The 18658-nt window shown below is 54.9% G+C and overlaps 2 protein-coding genes across 3 annotated transcripts in view; both read left to right on the forward strand.

Moving 5' to 3' along the window:
• GRIN2D (glutamate ionotropic receptor NMDA type subunit 2D) overlaps nt 1-11530 on the forward strand; it is a 36171-nt gene extending 24641 nt beyond the window's left edge. For both annotated transcript variants that reach the window (XM_070498831.1, XM_044759647.2), the window contains 3 exons: nt 8405-8592; nt 8786-9018; nt 9190-11530. In XM_070498831.1, the coding sequence (XP_070354932.1) occupies nt 8405-8592; nt 8786-9018; nt 9190-10518 (1750 nt within the window). In that variant the 3' untranslated portion in view covers nt 10519-11530. The remainder of the gene's footprint in view (nt 1-8404; nt 8593-8785; nt 9019-9189) is intronic.
• A 1081-nt stretch (nt 11531-12611) lies between these two features.
• GRWD1 (glutamate rich WD repeat containing 1) lies at nt 12612-18215 on the forward strand. Its single transcript, XM_044759648.2, has 7 exons — nt 12612-12805; nt 13008-13125; nt 13350-13512; nt 15278-15491; nt 15629-15771; nt 15934-16131; nt 17202-18215. Exons 1-7 carry the CDS (start codon nt 12619-12621, stop codon nt 17517-17519), a joined length of 1341 nt encoding a protein of 446 aa, XP_044615583.2. The 5' UTR covers nt 12612-12618; the 3' UTR covers nt 17520-18215.
• Nucleotides 18216-18658: the final 443 nt, after the last annotated feature.

Here is an 18658-nt window from a genome sequence, read left to right on the forward strand (position 1 = left end):
GAGCAAGAATTCAGAGACTCAGGGGGACCCCGTGTCCCGAATCTACTTGGTTCCTGAGTTTTGGAGAGCAGGGAGTGTGACCAGCAAGAGGGACCGACCCCATCTCAAAAAATGAATCCAAATCTGAGTTCAGAGAACAAGGCTCATCTATATATTTTTTTCACCCAAATGTCAGCCACAACCCCAGCCCTTACCTTAATAAGTAAAAATAGCTTGAGGCTTCATCCTGTGTCTTTTTATATTTCATCTTTTTTTTTATTGAGCTATAACATACATAGGTTTTTTTCTTAAAGTGTGCTTTTTGGTGAGGAAGATTGGCCCTGAGCTAACATCTGTTGCCAATCTTCCTCTCTATTTTTTTCTCCCCAAAGCCCCAGCACATAGCTGTATATCCTAGCTGTAAGTCATTCTAGTTCTTCTATGTGGGACACCACCAGAGCATGGCTTGGTGAGCAGTGTGTAGGTCCATGCCCAGGATCCAAACCAGCGAACCGGGCTGCAGAAGCAGAAAGTGTGTACTTAACCATTGCGCCACCGGGCCGGTCCCCTGTAAATTAGTTCTGCCTGGTTTTGAGTACCCCATAAACAGAATCACACATGGTATATAGTAGCTTGTGTGTCCGGCTTGTTTTGCCCAACATGACTACTAGATTGGTGTTCATCACTGTATCCCATAGAGTGCACCATTGGGGCCGGCCCAGTGGCGCAGCGATTAAGTGCGCATGTTCTGCTTCGGTGGCCCGGGGTTCGCCGGTTCGGATCCCAGGTGCGGACATGGCACCGTTTGGCACGCCATGCTGTGGCAGGTGTCCCTCATATAAAGTAGAGGAAGATGGGCACGGATGTTAGCTCAGGGCCAGTCTTCCTCAGCAAAAAGAGGAGGATTGGTGGCAGATGTTAGCTCAGGGCTAATCTTCCTTAAAAAAAAAAAAAATCTGCTGGTGGTGGACAGTTGGGTTGTTTCCAGTGTCTGGCACTATGAATATTCTACTCTGAACAGTCTTTGGCATATGTACACGTTCGTTTTTCCTGGGTAAAACCCCACAGGTGGAACCCCTGGGTCAGAGGGAGGTGTACGCTCAGATTCTGTCAGTCCTGCCAGACGGATTTCTAAGTGGTTGTACCACTTTACAGTCTCATCAGCAGTGCCGGAAAGTTCCTGTTGTTCCATATCCCTGCCAAGGTTTGGGAGCTTTCCCATATCTTTTTAATTTAATACAGTGTTTATTATACATCAGGTTCTGTTCTAACTCATTTAAGTTCATTATCAGTTTTGCTAGGGCGACTGTGACAAAAATCTGTCTCAGGGTCCTGGAGGCTCGAAGTCCTCCGGGTTCCTCCTGAGGGCGGTGAGGGAAGCATCTGTTCCCGGCTCCTCTCCTTGGCTCGTAGATGACCGTCTGCTCCCTGTGTCTTCACGTTGTCTTCCATCTGTGTGGGGCTCTGTGTCCAAACTTCCCCTCTCTATAAGGACACCAGTCCTCCTGGATTAGGGCCCATCCTAATGATCTCATTTTACTTTGTATTTGTTTGTTTGTTTTGGTGAGGAAGATTGGCCCTGAGCTAACATCTGTGCCCATCTTCCTCTATTTTATGTGGGATGCTGCCACAGCCTGGCTTGATGAGCGGTGTGTAGGTCCTCGCCTGGGATTCGAACCAGCAAATCACAGGCTGCCGAAGCAGAGCATGCGAACTTAACCGCTACGTCACCAAGCCAGCCCCTCAGTTTAATTTTCTTTCCCCCAGTAATGTTACTGAGATCATAACGGTTTATAACATTGTGTCATTTCAGGTGTACATTATTACATATCAGTTTCTGTATAGACTGCATCGTGCTCACCACCAATAGTCTAATTTTTGTCCATCACCATACATATGTGCCCCTTTATCCCTTTCATCTGCCCCCCCACCCCCTTCCCCTCTGGTAACCACTAATTTGTTCTCTTGGTCCATGTGTTTGTTTATCTTCCACATAGAGTGAAATCACACAGTGTTTGTCTCCCTCTGTTTGGCTTATTTCACTTAACATCATACCCAAAAGGTCCATCCATGTTGTTGCAAATGGGATGATTTTGTCTTTTTTATGGCTGAGTAGTAGTCCACTGTATATATACAGCACATCTTCTTTATCCATTCATCTGTAGAAGGGCACTTGGGTTGCTTACACATCTTGGCTATTGTGAATAATGCTGCAATGAACATAGGGGTGCAGAAGTCTCTTTGGATCATTGATTGCAAGTTCTTTGGAGAAACACTCAGTAGTGGCATGGCTGGGTCGTATGGTATTTCTATTTTTAATTTTTTGAGGAATCTCCATACTGCTTTCCACAGTGGCTGCACCAGTTTGTATTTCCACCAGCAGTGTATGAGTGTTCCCTTTTCTCCACAGCCTCTCCAACATTCATTATTTTTTGTCTTGGTGATTAGAGCCATTCTGATGGGTGTGATCTCACTTCAATTTGATTAGCTCTGTAAAGACCCTCTCTCCAACTGAGGTCACATTCTGAGGCACTGAGCAGTAGGACTTCCATATCTGAATGTTGAGGGTTGCAGAATTCAACCCATAAGACTTCAGAGGTGAATGTTACTATTCCCATTTTATAGATGAAGAAACTAAGGCACGGCAAGATCCCACAGCCGCTGGGAAGCAGAGCTGGGATTTGAACGCTGGCCGTCTGATTCTGAGCCCAGCCTCTCCCCACCACCACTCCGCATTGCCTCACGCAGGCACTGAGAAGCCCGCATGACCTTCCTGGGCCTCTCCCCAGAAGCTTCCTGGATTCACAAAGGACACCCCTCTATTTCTCACTGTCACCTCTTGCTCTGATTTCCTGCTTCTTCTGAATTCTCTTTCTCCCCAGAATTCCTTTGTACATTTTTTTCTCATGTTTAGTTCTATTTTTATCAGAGTTATACATCCGCATAGTTTGGGGAGTCAAATACAAAAAAGAAATTTTTTTTAATGAAAATCAATGGTCCTGCGTGTACCTATCTTCCATTCCTCCCACCCCAGAGGAATCTGCTTTGACCACATTTATAGTATAATTTTGTCATTTTTCTCCCTGTCTCTAAATACCATGTTTGCATGGCTACCTCTTGACTTTCCAATTTTAGGCATTTTTCCATTCACTTCTCACTATGAAAGACACATATTCATACGCTTACTTAAATCACTCCAGCCTCCCACATTGTGATTCTAGCTAAATGAATATGCAGTGTTTACATGTTATGACTGTGTAAACACTCCCACAGCTGCCACAAGTAGTAAACCATGATTACTCTCCTCTCCTACACAATTCTTTGTTTTTCCTGGAGTTAACACTTGTCTTTTTTTTTTTTTTTTCCGGTTGCTGAGTGGCTGAGTGTTTTTTGTGCTTAACTAATTCAAACCCAAATTCTCTGTTGATTATATGAATCTCGTCTTCATAGATTCAGACGCACCAGGTACTCCATTAACTTCATCTCACTGAAGAGGTTTTTCTCATGGCCTCTGGCCAGCTCCAGTCTGGTGCATGGCCATCTTGATCCCTTCACTTCCCCCGGGGTTTGGATCCTTGCTGTATCCCAATTCTCACTCCTCCTGGGTTTTGCTCTCCTGTTCTTTTGAGCTTCCTGACAAAAGGCACATGGGGGTAAAATTTTAGAAACATTGCATATCTGGAAAAAAAACATCTCTACTCTCAACAAGTCATCTGACTGGGTATAAAATTCTGGGCAGGAGAACATTTTCCTCCAGAATTTCGAAGGCATCCTCCATTGTCTTCTAATTTCCAGGGTTCCTGTGGAAAAATCCAAAGTCACTCTGATTCCTGAGCCTTGTAGGTGACTTGTTTTGCTTTTCCCCATCCTCAGTGTGTGGCATTTCTCAGCAGTGTGTCTTCAGCTGTTTTCATTGCTGGACCTTTGAATCGCATCCCCATGGCATTCTAAGAACTCTGTTTTTTCGATCTTTGAATGTTTATACTAGCCTATTCCTGGTTCAACGTTGCAGGATCTTGTCTCGTTTCTCTGAGGATCTTAACGGTAGTTGTTGGTTTTTTCACATTTTCTCCTGTCTACATGGTGTGTTTCCTCCAAGTCGCCACCCTCCATTTCTTTGTATCTTGCTTATTGGGGGCCTTCTCTGATGGCTAGGAATTCGTGGTAGTCTGTTCACAGTTGGGAATGTGGGTGCCAAACTCTGGAAGTGGTGAGCTTGTGACTACATGAGTAGAATTGTTGACCGTGAACTTCACTGCAGGCTGATGTGTCTGGACCATTTTTGCTGGGGAATTCCCAGTGTCAGTATTTTTTGGTCTCTTTTCTCGGGTTAGCCACATATAGACAGAAAAATGTATGCATATGTACATGTATATATATATATACATATTATATATATAATCTATTTAATATAGAGAGGAACAAAAAAGAAACAGAATGAACCAGGAGCTCCCTCACAAGATAACCCCTAATGATATCAAAGTTAAAAGGCATTCATTCATTTATTCTTTCATTCATTCATCCACTCAATGTTCACTACGGTCTTCTGGCACCAGACACTGGGCTCGGCACCGAGGGGATGGCAGTGGACACAGCAACGTCCTGCTCTCCTGGGGCTTCCATTCTAGCCTGGGGGACGGATGCATGTGTGTGTCTAGGGTGGCGTTCTCCAACAGCCTTTTGTGAGATGATGGAAATATTCTAGACCTGAGCAGTCCAATATGGTAGCCACCAGCTGTTGATCACTTGAAATGTGGTTGGTGTGACTAAGGAACTAAACTTTTAATTTAGTTAAAATTTAAATTCCAATGGCCACCTGTGGCTAGTGGTTACCACTGTGGACAGCACTAGAAAATTCCGTCCTTACAGAGCGGTACAAGGGCAGTGGCAGCCTTATATGGCTTTAGCCGGCTCACAGGCCAACTATGGGCTTACCCTCCCACTGAGGGCAAGGGATGTCACAGGAAGAGAAAGGAAATGCATCTCTAAAAAGAAAGAAGGGCCCAGCCCGGTGGTGCACACGTTCCACTTCAGCGGCCGGGGATTCACCGGTTCGGATCCCGGGTGCGGACATGGCACCGCTTGGCAAGCCATGCTGTGGTAGGCGTCCCACACATAAAGTAGAGGAAGATGGGCACGGATGTTAGCTCAGGGCCAGTCTTCCTCAGCAAAAAGAGGAGGATTGGCGGCAGATGTTAGCTCAGGGCTAATCTTCCTCAAAAAAGAAAGAAAGAAACGGCTTCTCCTCCCAGCCGGTTCTGGAAGTTCATTCCATGAGAGAGGTTCCACTTCTCACTCGTGTAGGAGGGGTGAAAAAGGAAACATCAAATCCCCTTTGCTTAAAGTAAGCTGTGTGTTTTGCTTCTTTCAGGTCAATTAAAACACATACACATGCACACATCTTTCTGCATTCCTTACTGAAAATACATGCTGTTCTCCTCTTGCTTTTTCCACGGAGGAAAATCTCTTGGTATCTTTCCCATGTTAATGAAACCTTACCTCTCAGCTCCAGTGCCCGGCCCACAGAACGCCCGCCTAGAACCGGCCAGAATTCATTCATTCAGCCCCTCTTTACTAAACACTGTTCTAGAGTCTGTGGATACAGCAGTGAGCCAAACAGACAAGGTCTGTTCCCTCATGGAACTTAAATTCCAGTGGGGGGAGAGGGCCGATAAACTCAATAACTAGGAACATCTTATATTACAAGGAGTGAGTGCTATGGACAAAAATAGGGCAGAGAGTGAAGGAGTCTGGGAGACCCAGGGAGGAGGCCACATGCTCGGGAAGCTGTCTTTTGAGTAAACAGTTGAAGGAGGTGAGGGAGCGAGCCAGGCTGTTATCTGGGAGAAGAATGTTCCAGCAGAGGGAACAGCCAGTGCAAAGGCCCTGAGGCAGGAGCACGCTGAAGTGGTCCGGGAACTGCGCAAAGGCCAGTGTGGCTGGAGCAGAGTGAGAGAGAGAGGCATGGCAGTGGCAGATGAGGGCAGAGGGGTGAGGAGGGATGTGTGGGTGTTTGGTGGCATAGGGCCTTCTCGCTGGAGGTAACTCCAGTCGCTCTAAGTGAAGTGGGGAGCCAGGAGAGGGTAGAGGGCTGAGGGGGGATGGGAGCTGATGCAAATGTTAGGATCCTTCTGGCCACAGGAATAAACAGGACAGTAACGACAGACGCAGGGAATTTTAATTTTCCAAACATACGCTTAAACCAAGGCTGTAGGACATGGCTGCTTTGCTAGAGGTTTAGGGACAATGGGGGCCTAGGGAGTCGGGGCTGGGGGAAGGGAGGCAGACATTATGTCCCAGAACAACGGAGCAAAGGGTTAAAGGGGAAGGCTCTTAGATCCCCTTTCCTGGAAGCTCCTCCAACCTTCCCACCACCGGAAGCCTTCATCTTGAGCTCTAAAATGCCCCCCACAAACACCGGTGCCCTGTGTGCCCCAAGGACCCCTGAAGACCCTCTTTCCATCTGCATCCTAGTCCCCAGCGCCTCCATCCCTCTTCGTCAGCGGGACCCTGGAAACTCCAAGTTCTTCCCACTTAAACCCAGGAAACAATTCACCTTTCACCCCTAAGGGCATTTTCCTAAACATTTGTTTCAAGGCGGCGGTGCCCGCAGGCCATTGAGATATTATTCTTGCCTCTATACATACACATGTTTCCAGACGTCGGCTGCCGGCTCCCTGCCTGTTAGGACGGATAGAAAATGAATTCAAACCCCATTCCCCCCAACCCGTGGGGTGGTGACTGGCCTCCCCAAGGGTCTGCTCATTCTTTGCCCCCACCCCGCCGTTTTTGCTTCTGCTGGATCCATTCAGTTTGGGGAACCTTCTGTCTGTCTCCCCATTTGAGACGCACAGACTAATTCTGTCCTTTTCCTTAATTTCTCTGCAACCATCTCTATACACAAGGCATTTATGTGCATGTGTGTGAGTGTGGGGATGGCTTTATGGAAAGCTTGGGGACATGGAGGTTGTTACATTAACAGATAGGCAAACGACTCAAAAGCCAGGGGGTTATATTCTCCTGGAAAACCCTTTGCCTTCCCCGCAACCCAGGGTCCACCCACCCGCCTCCATCTCTCTTGTTTTCCCCAGACCTGTCCTGTCCAATATGACTTAAATTTAAATTAAAATGAAATAAAATTTAAAGTTCCGTCCCTTTATCACACGGGTCACATTTCAAGTGCCCAAGGGCCACGTGTGACTGGTGGCTGCCACACTGGACAGCGCAGACAGGACACCTCCATCATCTTGGTGTTCTCTTGGACGATGCTGGACTCGAACAAGACAGGCACCTCCCTCTAAGAGCTGGTCTGGTGTCTGCAGTTAAGATGACCCCAATTTCCCCCCAGGATATATGTCATTTTATTTTATTTTTATTTTGTTTTGTTTTGTTTTGTTTTGATTTTGAGGAAGATTAGCCCTGAGCTAACATCTGCCACCAATCCTCCTCTTTTTTTGGTGAAGAAGATTGGCCCTGAGCTAACAGGGAGGATTTTTTTTTGTATGTGGGATGCCTGCCACAGCACGGCTTGATGAGTGGTGTGTAGGTCTGCGCCCAGGATCCAAACCAGCAAACCCTAGGCCACAGAAGCAAAGCTTGCAAAGTTAACCACTACGCCACCAGGCCACCAGACATATGTCATTTTAAAAACTAAATATGGGGGCCAGTGAGGTGGCATAGTGCTTAAATTCACACTCTGCTTCGGTGGCCAGGGGGTCATGGGTTCAGATCCCGGGAACGGACCTACACACCGCTCATCAAGCTATGCTGTGGTGGCATCCCACATGCAAAATAGAGGAAGACTGGCAATGGATGCTAGCTCAGGGCCAATCTTCCTCACCAAAAAATAAATTTAAAAAGTAATAAAGATAAAAGACTAAATTTGGAACTATACACTATATGGGATTCCAGAACGAGTTTATTTTCTCATTAATACATGCTGGACATCCTCACATGTCAGATCATAAGCATTTCTGTTACTTCATAGAATAGTTACCCGGTGTTCCATGGTGTGGATTCATTCATTCACTCATTCATTTATTCTGCAAAACTATTGTTTGTAGGATTCCCCTGAGTCTCAGTCTTCCTCTTTAAAAAGGAGGAGCACATAGGGCCTTCCTTGGGGGCTCTGGTGAGGATTAGATGCGGAATTATTTCATTAACAGGCACAGCTAACATTCCTCCAGAACTTTCTTTACACCAAGTGCTACCTGACCTTTGCAACAACGCTACAAGGGCAGTATTGCTGTCATCCCCATTTTACAGATGTTGAAACTGAGGCACAGAGAGGCGCAGTGACTTTCTCAAGAGTCCCCCACTCGCTCGGGTTGGGAGCAGCTGGAAGTTAGGGGCGAGAGGAGCGGGCTGGGCCCTGAGGGCGTCGGAATGGGACTGACCCTGCCCTTTCGCGCCCCCTGCCCCCCAGGAAGCTGGACGCCTTCATCTATGACGCAGCTGTGCTCAACTACATGGCCCGCAAGGACGAGGGCTGCAAGCTCGTCACCATCGGCTCCGGCAAGGTCTTCGCCACCACAGGCTATGGCATCGCTCTGCACAAGGGCTCCCGCTGGAAGCGCCCCATCGACCTGGCGCTGTTGCAGTTCCTGGGGGATGGTGCGGGGGCTGCGGGCGGGCGGCCTGGGGCGGGGAGGGGTCGGGGAGACCCCCGGGTCCTGGGGGAGGAGGGGAGGAGGCTGGGGACAGCAGGGTCTGAGGGAGGAGGGGACTGTGGACTAGACTGCCGTATCAAAGAGGAGAGTCCTCAGAGGGTGCCCGTGGAAGGTGACCTCCCGCCCCCTTTCCCCAGATGAGATCGAGATGCTGGAACGGCTGTGGCTGTCTGGGATCTGCCACAATGACAAAATCGAGGTGATGAGCAGCAAGCTGGACATCGACAACATGGCGGGGGTCTTCTACATGCTCCTGGTGGCCATGGGGCTCTCCCTGCTGGTCTTCGCCTGGGAGCACCTGGTGTACTGGCGCCTGCGCCACTGCCTGGGGCCCACCCACCGCATGGACTTCCTGCTGGCCTTCTCCAGGGTACGGGGGAGGGAGGGAGGCAGTGGGGGCGAGATGGGGGGAAACAGGCAGGGGCGCCTAGAAATGGAGGAGACCTGGGCCGGGATGCGGGAGAGGAGGGAGGACCGGAGGGAAGGCGGGCGGTCCCGGGCATCGCGCGCTGACCCTCTGCTCTCCCGCCGGCCCCCGCAGGGCATGTACAGCTGCTGCAGCGCCGAGGCCGCCCCGCCGCCCGCCAAGCCCCCGCCGCCGCCGCAGCCGCTGCCCAGCCCGGCGTACCCGACGGTGCGGCCCGCGCCCGGCCCCGCGCCCTTCGTGCCCCGCGAGCGCGCGGCCGTGGACCGCTGGCGCCGCTCCAAAGCCGGGGGGCCGCCGGGGGGCGCGGGCCTGGCCGACGGCTTCCACCGCTACTACGGCCCCATCGAGCCGCAGGGCCCGGGCGTGGGCGACGCGCGCACGGCGCCCCGGGGCGTGGCCGGGCGCCCCCTGTCCCCGCCGGCCGCGCAGCCCCCGCAGAAGCCGCCGCCCTCCTACTTCGCCATCGTGCGCGACAAGGAGCCGACCGAGCCCCCCGCCGGCGCCTTTCCGGGCTTCCCGTCGCCGCCCGCGCCCCCAGCCGCCGCGGCCCCCGCCGTCGGGCCGCCGCTGTGCCGCCTGGCCTTCGAGGACGAGAGCCCGCCGGCGCCCGCGCGCTGGCCGCGCTCCGATCCCGAGAGCCAGCCGCTGCTGGGGCCCGGCGCGGGGGGCGCGGCGGCGGGGGGCGCGGGCGGCGGGGCCCAGGGCGCACCCCCGCCGTGCCGCGCCGCACCGCCCCCCTGCCCTTACCTCGACCTCGAGCCGTCGCCGTCGGACTCGGAGGACTCGGAGAGCCTGGGCGGCGCGTCGCTGGGCGGCCTGGAGCCCTGGTGGTTCGCCGACTTCCCCTACCCGTATGCCGAGCGCCTCGGGCCGCCGCCCGGCCGCTACTGGTCGGTCGACAAGCTCGGGGGCTGGCGCGCCGGCAGCTGGGACTACCTGCCCCCGCGCAGCGGCCCAGCCGCCTGGCACTGCCGCCACTGCGCCAGCCTGGAGCTGCTGCCACCACCGCGCCATCTCAGCTGCTCGCACGACGGCCTGGACGGCGGCTGGTGGGCGCCGCCGCCCCCGCCCTGGGCCGCGGGGCCGCCGCCTCGGCGCCGGGCCCGCTGCGGGTGCCCGCGGCCGCACCCGCACCGCCCGCGGGCCTCGCACCGCGCGCCCGCCGCCGCCGCGCCGCACCACCACCGGCACCGGCGCGCCGCGGGGGGCTGGGACCTCCCGCCGCCCGCGCCCACCTCGCGCTCGCTCGAGGACCTCAGCTCGTGCCCCCGCGCCGCCCCCGCGCGCAGGCTCACCGGGCCCTCCCGCCACGCGCGCCGCTGCCCGCACGCGGCGCACTGGGGGCCGCCGCTGCCCGCCGCGTCCCACCGGAGACACCGGGGCGGGGACCTGGGTACCCGCAGGGGCTCGGCGCACTTCTCCAGCCTCGAGTCCGAGGTATGACGCGGCCCGGGGGGCCCCGCCGCCCCCTCGGTCAGCGCAGGCCACGGCCCGAGGGGGCAGGCGCAGGGGACAGGACCCGCGTGGGTTGGGAAGGAAAAAAATGGAACTGGCCGGACCCCGCCTGGAGCAGCGTCCTGCGCCCCCAGCTTTGGGGACACCGCGAGCTGGAGGGGATCTGGTCTCCGCAAATCTCACCCAGTCTGAGAGCGAGGGGGCAGGGGTCTCGGAGCCCACTGGACCTTTTTTTAAACCCGACAAGGGCTTTTTAACGTCACCAGATGGGGCGGGAGTTGGGGGGGGGGCACGCCGCGCCCGCGCCCCACCCCCACGCCCGGGGCCGTGGCCCCCACATCACTGTGCAGCTCCCCGGCCCCAGCCACGCCTCCGGGGAAGCCCGTTTTTAACCTTTCATCCATCGGGACTCAACTGTGAGACGCGTTCGCCAAACTGTGACCCCAGACCTTGGCCCCGCCACACAGAAATCCCTGACCCCAGACTGTGACTTCCGACCCCTAAAAATGGGCATCCGACCCCAGACTGTGACCCCTGACCCCAAACTGTGACCCGAACCCCCGACTGTGCCCTGACCAGACTGTGACCCTTGACGTCAAACCGTGACACCCTTCCTTCTTTTCCACCCTCGGTTGCTTTTCCCTGTTTTGACCTAGGACACGCCCCCAACGGAAGCCCCGCCTCCCCCGGCCCCAGCGTTGATCCCAAACTCCATCCAGCCAAAACTTCCCGCCCTGTCGCACCTCACTACCAGCCCCAGGTGCCACCAACCACATCCTCTCCAAATCTACCCCTTACTTGTGATCCTTCAGTGATGACCCAGCAGACCCCCCCAAAAGGCTCCTCTTCCCAGATCTCCAGCCGGGTCTGGAGCTGGGTTGTGGAGCGGAGGGTTTGGGAGTCCACACTCACCACCGACCTCCCTTCCCGCTCTCCTGTTCCACATTGCAGTGTTTGGAATAAACCATGTTTTTATGCCTCCTCAGTCCAAGTGTGAGCTCCGTGTCTCTTGGATCCCCTCAAATTTCTCTGGCTGCGAAAAGTCCCACAGAGAAAAAGGGGGCAGAAAGGGAATTAGAGCAAGAACAGAGACCCTGGAGGGAGGTGAGAGGCAAAGACCCAGAAGGAGGCGGTGAGAAACCGCCGTGGGAAGGGAAGGGTTGAGAAAGGGAGGGGGCGGACAGAGACCTAGAGAGAAGAGGGGACAGAGAACTCAAGAGAGATCTGGGATCAAAACATTTTAGGATCAAGTGTAGGGTCCCATTCCCGTGGCTTGCTAGATGCTTAATATCCTGTTCGTGCAAGCGAGGAGAGTGTCTAATATATCCCAGCCAATCCACATATCTTGAGTGCCATTTATCTCACCAAGGAGAATCTATTTCTAATATTTCATTACACCAATTAGACAAACCTCTGGTGCTGATGGGCGATAAAGAGAGCCGCAGCACTTGTAATAGCTGCCTCCAGAGGGTGGACTTTCTGATTAAGCGTTCGCTGACCATAGCTGCAATGTAAACGCCTGGTTAGGCAATTGACGGCCCCTAGAGAGTAGATTCAACCGTCTAACTTACTTGTAATATCATCCTGTCTACACTAAAGCACTTTGAAGTAAATTAAAGCCATCATAACAAGGAGGGGAGAAGAAACCGACCTTATGGGTCCCCAGGGAGCAGAAGCCCAGTTTCTTTGCCAGTAAGAGCTCTTATTTGCATATATGAATAGTTAATTAAGTGGAAAGAAAGCACTGGGAGTCAAAGGTGGAAGATGGAGTCAGGGTTCCGAACTCCTCTAGTGGATGGGAATACAGGCCTCCTGCAGAACTACAACTCCCAGGAGGCCTTGCCACTGCTCTGCGGAAGAGCGCCCCAAAGTCAGGCAGCGGGTGGAGCGACTCGGTATCTACAGCCTCGGCGACTAAGCCAGCATGCCGTTACCTTAGTTCTCCTTCACCGTGTCCCCATCGCCCACTCTAATTGGTGAACAAGGAGGTTTCCAAGGTAACTGCCCTGCAGGGCGGCTCTCAGAAGGCGGAAAGCGCAAACCGGAAGTGACGCTATTACCGCGCGCCGGCGGTGAGAGAGTTCGAAGATGGCGGCGCGCAGGGGTCGGCGGCGCACGTGTGAAACCGGGGAGCCCATGGAAGCCGAGTCCGGCGACTCAGGGTCCCAGGGTGGGGCCCAAGTCTACCTGCCCGGCAGGGGACCGCCGCTACGCGAAGGAGAGGAGCTGGTCATGGACGAGGAGGCCTACGTGCTGTACCACCGAGCGCAGACTGGTAGGGCTGGGCAGCCGGACCTCTGGGTCCGGAGGAAGGAGGGGACTAGAATCTTGGGTCCTGTGGGGCTGTGGTCCTGAGCTTTTGATTTTGAGACGCTCTGAAAGGGAAGACTGGGGTCTAAGAGGGGTGACATCACACTCAGAGCGGCTGAGAGTCCTCCGTCCCGTCCTAACTTTCCAACCCTTCCTTTCATCCCCAGGCGCCCCCTGTCTCAGTTTCGACATAGTCCGGGATCATCTGGGAGACAATCGGACGGAGCTTCCTCTCAGCCTTTACCTGTGTGCTGGGACCCAGGCGGAGAGCGCTCAGAGCAACAGGTTAGTGAGACCAGAGGCTTTCCCAGGACCGGGACCCCAAGTCCCCAGCCTCTTCCTGCGTCAAGACCCAGGAGTCTGAGCCTCCAGCTCCCCCTTCCCCAGGATCCAGGAGGTGGGACTTCCAGGTTTTGCCCCCCTCAGGCCCAGAAGTTGGGGTTCCCAGCCTCCCTCCTCCCCGAGGATCTTGGCATCCACTGCCTCACTCACACCACACCTCCCCCCAGACTGATGATGCTCCGAATGCACAATCTGCATGGGACGAAGCCCCCGCCATCAGAGGGCAGTGACGAAGAGGAGGACGAGGAAGATGAAGAGGATGAAGAAGACCGGAAGCCTCAGCTCGAGTTGGCTATGGTGCCCCACTATGGTGGCATCAACCGAGTTCGGGTAAATAACAGTCCAAGAGCCTGCTTCGTGACCATGCCCTTCAGCTTTTAGAAAAGCAGTTGGCACATAGTTTCGTATATTAGTTTATAAGCCTCTTAGCTATTACAATAATGCTTACCATGTACTAGGTGCTATGGAGTACGTTTATGTATTTTCCTCTTCTATAATAGAGTGAGAGTCATAGAAGTTAGTGGTGGGGCTGATATAAGGATAAAATGAAACAGCATAGTTATTTCAGTAAGTGAAATGGAGTTATTTGAGATGCCTAGAAACAGCACCTGTTTGTAGGGTGAGATGTCTTTTCTGTTACTGCTTAGAAACGGTTCTGGGCTGAGGCGTTTCTTACATGCTTCAGGGTTATAGCGCCTTCTGATCAGGTTGATGTGCGATTTAAATGAGATGGTATATGGATTTAGAGCAGCGATTGGCCCAAAGTTCTTGCTGTGTGTTTCCATTAAAGTATTGCCATGTTTCAGGTACTGTTCTAGACCCCGGGGATTTAACAGTGAGCAAAGGGTCTGTGGCTTCATGAAACTTACATGCTGGTGGGGAAAGGAACAAGAAGAAACTAAGTTAATGTGTAGTAAGTTCAAAGGAGCTAAATGTTGCGGAGGAAAATAAAGCAAAGTAAAGGAGTTAGGGAGTTCCTGGGTGGGGTTGCTATTTTAAATATGTGGTCAGGGAAGTGTTCACTGGTAAGGTGCCATTTGAACAGAGGCCCACGGCAAGTCAGGGAGCGAGCTAAGGATATCTGTGGGACAGGATGGCAAGGGAAACACAAGTGCAAATGCCCTGGGGTGCATTTTGCATGTTTGAGGAGTTTTGAGGGAAACTGGGGAGACCAGTGCATCTGGAGCAGAATGGAAGAGGGAAAAAATGATGAGATTTGGCGAGTGGGCACAGAGAAGACAGATTGTTTAGGGCCACTGGAATGACTTGGCTTTTACTTGGAGAAATTGGGAGCCATGGGAGGCCTCAGAGCCGAAGTTGGATGGGAGCTGCCGTGTTTTTTGGGGGGATCCCGGTGGCTGCTGTATTGAGAATAGTCTGCAGGGAGGCGAGGACAGAAGGACAGAGTCCTGGGAGGAGGGGGATATGGTAATTCAGGGGAAGCATGACATCAGCAGTAGCATGAGTGACGACCACAGAGGGAATGAGAAGGGTTGGAAGTGGCGTGTTTTCAGTGCAGCCAGCGTAGGCGGTGGGGGTGAGGAAGAAGAGACGAATTGAGAATGAGTCCTGCATTTGGGGGCTGGGGTGGGGAACACCTGGGAGGAGGAGGTTGCAGTCAGCAATCAGGAGCCTGCCTTTGGTCTCCTGAAGTTTGTGTGGTCGGTGCCATATAAGTCTGGGGTTCAGGAGAGAGGCCAGGGCTAGAGGCTTCTGGAAGCCCTGAGGCTGAACGGGGTCCACGCAGAGGCAAAGAGATCCAAGGACTGAGGCCTGTGACCCTCCACCATTAGAGGGTTAGAGACTGAGGGTTTGAACACACTCCTGAGGGCTGGTAGGAATTCTAGCCATGATTCCCATGAGTCTGGAAGCAGTTTTGACCTCCCCCCAACACTACATCTTCCGCAGCGTGGGGAGCTGTCACAGGTCCCAAGCTGGTCTCATAGGCTGGGATTCCTTTCCCACAAAGGTTTCTGGGAGTTGTAGTCCTAGCCGGGGGCATCTGGAGAACTGCGGTTCTGGTTCTCGGATGCTAGGAGCTGTGGTCACCACCCTGAGCCTCCCCCCTTACCCCTCTGCCCCGTCCCCGCTGCAGGTATCATGGCTGGGCGAGGAGCCGGTGGCTGGGGTGTGGTCAGAGAAGGGCCAGGTGGAGGTGTTTGCGCTGCGACGGCTTCTGCAGGTGGTGGATGACCCCCAGGCCATGGCAACCTTCCTCCGGGACGAGCAGGCCCGAGTGAAGCCCATCTTCGCCTTTGCTGGCCACATGGGCGAGGGCTTTGCACTCGACTGGTCCTCTCGTGTGCCCGGTAAGTGCCTGAGGTGGGATTGGTCCTGAGGGGTGGGAGGGAACAGGGTCCCCAGCAGGGCTGGGTGTTAAGACTCCAGGGAGGGGAGTGAGCCGTGGCCAGCTGGGACCAGGTAGTTTCCTGACTCCCTTCCCCAGGGCGCCTGCTGACTGGTGACTGTCAAAAGAACATCCATCTCTGGACGCCTACGGACGGTGGCTCCTGGCACGTGGACCAGCGGCCTTTTGTGGGCCACACACGCTCCGTGGAAGACCTGCAATGGTCTCCGACTGAGGACACGGTGAGGGAGGGCTGGGGGCCTGGATTCCTGGGTCTTGGGGTAGGAGGGGGCTGGGAGCAGGTCCTGGTGAGGGGGACACTAAAAGAGAGGGTCGCCCACCACTAGTCCCCGATCTCTGGGACGCTGGGGTCCGGGGTGTCACTCAGAATCCTCCTTGTCCAGGTCTTCGCCTCCTGCTCAGCTGACGCCTCCATTCGCATCTGGGACATCCGGGCAGCCCCCAGCAAGGCCTGCATGCTCACCACCGCCACCGCCCACGATGGGGACGTCAACGTCATCAGCTGGAGCCGCCGGGAGCCCTTCCTGCTCAGTGGCGGGGATGACGGGGCCCTCAAAATCTGGGACCTGCGGCAGTTCAAGGTACTCTCCCAGCCTCTAGGATTGGTGGGTTTCCCTCCTTAGAAATGGTTTTATACACCAGAGCCAGGAAGGCCCTTCAAATTGGGGTCCAGCCCCCTCGGGGTGCAGGTGAGGAAACAGCCTCAGCAAGAGGAGGGCTTGTGGCTGGTCGAGGGTCGCTCACTCTACCAGCTGGAGCGTTGACGAGAGACAGAAGAGGCTGGGTGGCAGCAGAGACTATAACTCCCATCTGCCCCTGGGGGAGCCGTGCAGCTGGCTGTGCTGCCCAGGGGCTCAAGGGCTTCAGGGAGTTGTAGTTTTTCTTCTGGTGGGTTTTATAGAATCACCTGAGAATCAGAGCCCAGTTCACTCGTTGCAGGAGAGGAAACTGAGGTACAGAAAGGACAGTAGCAGATATGACATTACCGCCCAGCGAAGAGTTAACTTTGTAAAGCTGAGAGGGGCTCTGGGGAGAACTTGCAGCTTCTGGCATCCCTCTGGACAAAGCCATCATTTCCTGTAGCTCCACGGCGTCCTAGCACCACAGTGTTGTTGTCTCTTTTTTCCCTCCAAAGTACTGGGTTCTATAGAATCAGCCCTGGGGAGACTTCTAGAAATGGATTCCAGCCCCCAAGGCAGGTGGATGGCCTGGTCACATGGCCGAGTCGACTGACCATTGGAACCCTGGAGCCACTTCTCCAAATTAGAGAGACTCCAGCCCCCAGCGGCCTCTTGGCTGTAGTCAGAGTCTCTTTGTTCTTTACGTGGCTGACTCTGGAGCCTGCGGGCTGTGCTTCCGCCCCGTCCAAGGCCTTCAGAGAATCAGAGGGGAGAACACGTAGGAACCACCCCCTCCCTTTTATAGGAAGGGAAACTGAGGCAAACCCAGGGAGGAGTAGGGGTGGGGATTTTGTGACCTGGAGCTGGGGGGGGGGGGGGGGGCAGTTCTTTGCTAGTGAAACCACAATTCCCAGCAGCCCCTGGGACAGTACACCTTTACCCTAAGGCTGGAGAGGAGTGGGGGCCTCTTCCTGGGTCGCCCCAGGAGTCAAGCTGAGGTGCTCAGACCCCTGACTCCCATCTTCCCGTAGTCTGGCTCCCCCGTGGCCACCTTCAAGCAGCACGTGGCCCCCGTGACCTCCGTCGAGTGGCACCCTCAGGACAGTGGGGTCTTCGCAGCCTCAGGGGCAGACAACCAGATCACACAGTGGGACCTGGCGGTGGAGCGGGACCCTGAGGCGGGCGACGCGGAGACCGACCCCGCGCTGGCGGACCTCCCCCAGCAGCTGCTGTTCGTGCACCAGGGCGAGACAGACCTGAAGGAGCTGCACTGGCACCCGCAGTGCCCCGGGGTCCTGGTCAGCACCGCCCTGTCGGGCTTCACCGTCTTCCGCACCATCAGCGTCTGAGGTGCCCCGCGGCGTCTGGGCTGGCCTTGCGCTTGGGAACTGAGGATGAGGTTGGTTCCCCCGCAGGGGAATCATTCAGATCTGTTGACCAGCCCCACTCCAGAAGAAGGGCTTAGTTCGGCCCATTGGCCGCTGTGATGGATTCTGTTGGACTTCCTGTTCTTTGAAAGGACTTGGTTTGGTCCACTGACCCCTCTTACCAAAGGACATAGCTTGACCCGTGACTCTCAAACTGCTTGGTTTGGTCCAGTGACTTGCTTTGACCCAGGGCCCTGTAAAACCACTGCCTTGACTCCAGGGACCCCTCCCACCTAAGGACTTGGTTTGGCCCAGTGACGCCCCCACCTGTCACAGGACTCCGCTGGCCTGTTTCCCAGCTGGGCCTGGTTGGCCCGTGTTGCTGTGGTCATTCTGTCAGCTGTGCCACCTGCCTTGACCCTTTGACCTCTCTGCCCCAGGACCCAGTTTTGGCCGCTGGTCTTCCCCAGGGAACTCAAGTACTTTACAGTGGCTGGGCTAAATGTGAGTGGCAGGTTCCCCCAGGTGAATTTGGTTTTGCCCTTTGTCTTCCTGCCAACCGGGCTGGCCAGGACTTGCCAGTGAGGGGCTGCACGGGGCCTTCTCTCTGCAGCAAAGCAGGCGCTGTGTGGGGAGGAAAGTCGGGCTCCTGAGAGGCAATAAAGGACCAGAATGAGGCCTGCTGTGTGTGCGACTCGTCCTGGCCACTTCCCTGTAAAGGAACGGGCGAGGAGGCGGGAATCTGCGCCCAGGCCTCTGGGCCGGGAGAGGCCCCTGGGAGTCCTTGCCGCAGGCATTCCAGCCCTCAGTCCACTAGCCGCTCTGCCTTCCCCAAATTCTCTTCCATCTGGAACTCACTGCGGGTCTCAGGGGCATCTCCCCTGTGTCCCCCAACTTTTTTAAGGCTTCGTCTCCCGGGGAACCAGGGAGCCCCCCATGTCTCTGTCCTCCCCTCGCTGCCCGCTTCATCCTGACCATTTCTTTGTTCCCTCATCTGTCCCCCCATCTTCCCGTGTGTCCTGGCCCCCTCCCCCTTCTGTGTCTCTCTGCCACCGGCTCCTCTCCAGCCTGCTTGGGCTGTGGCCCAGCCGCCCTGCCTGGCCGTCCTCCCTGGCTCCCCC

This window comes from Equus asinus, chromosome 26 (assembly GCF_041296235.1).
Source record: "Equus asinus isolate D_3611 breed Donkey chromosome 26, EquAss-T2T_v2, whole genome shotgun sequence".
NCBI classification, from domain to species: Eukaryota; Metazoa; Chordata; class Mammalia; order Perissodactyla; family Equidae; genus Equus; species Equus asinus.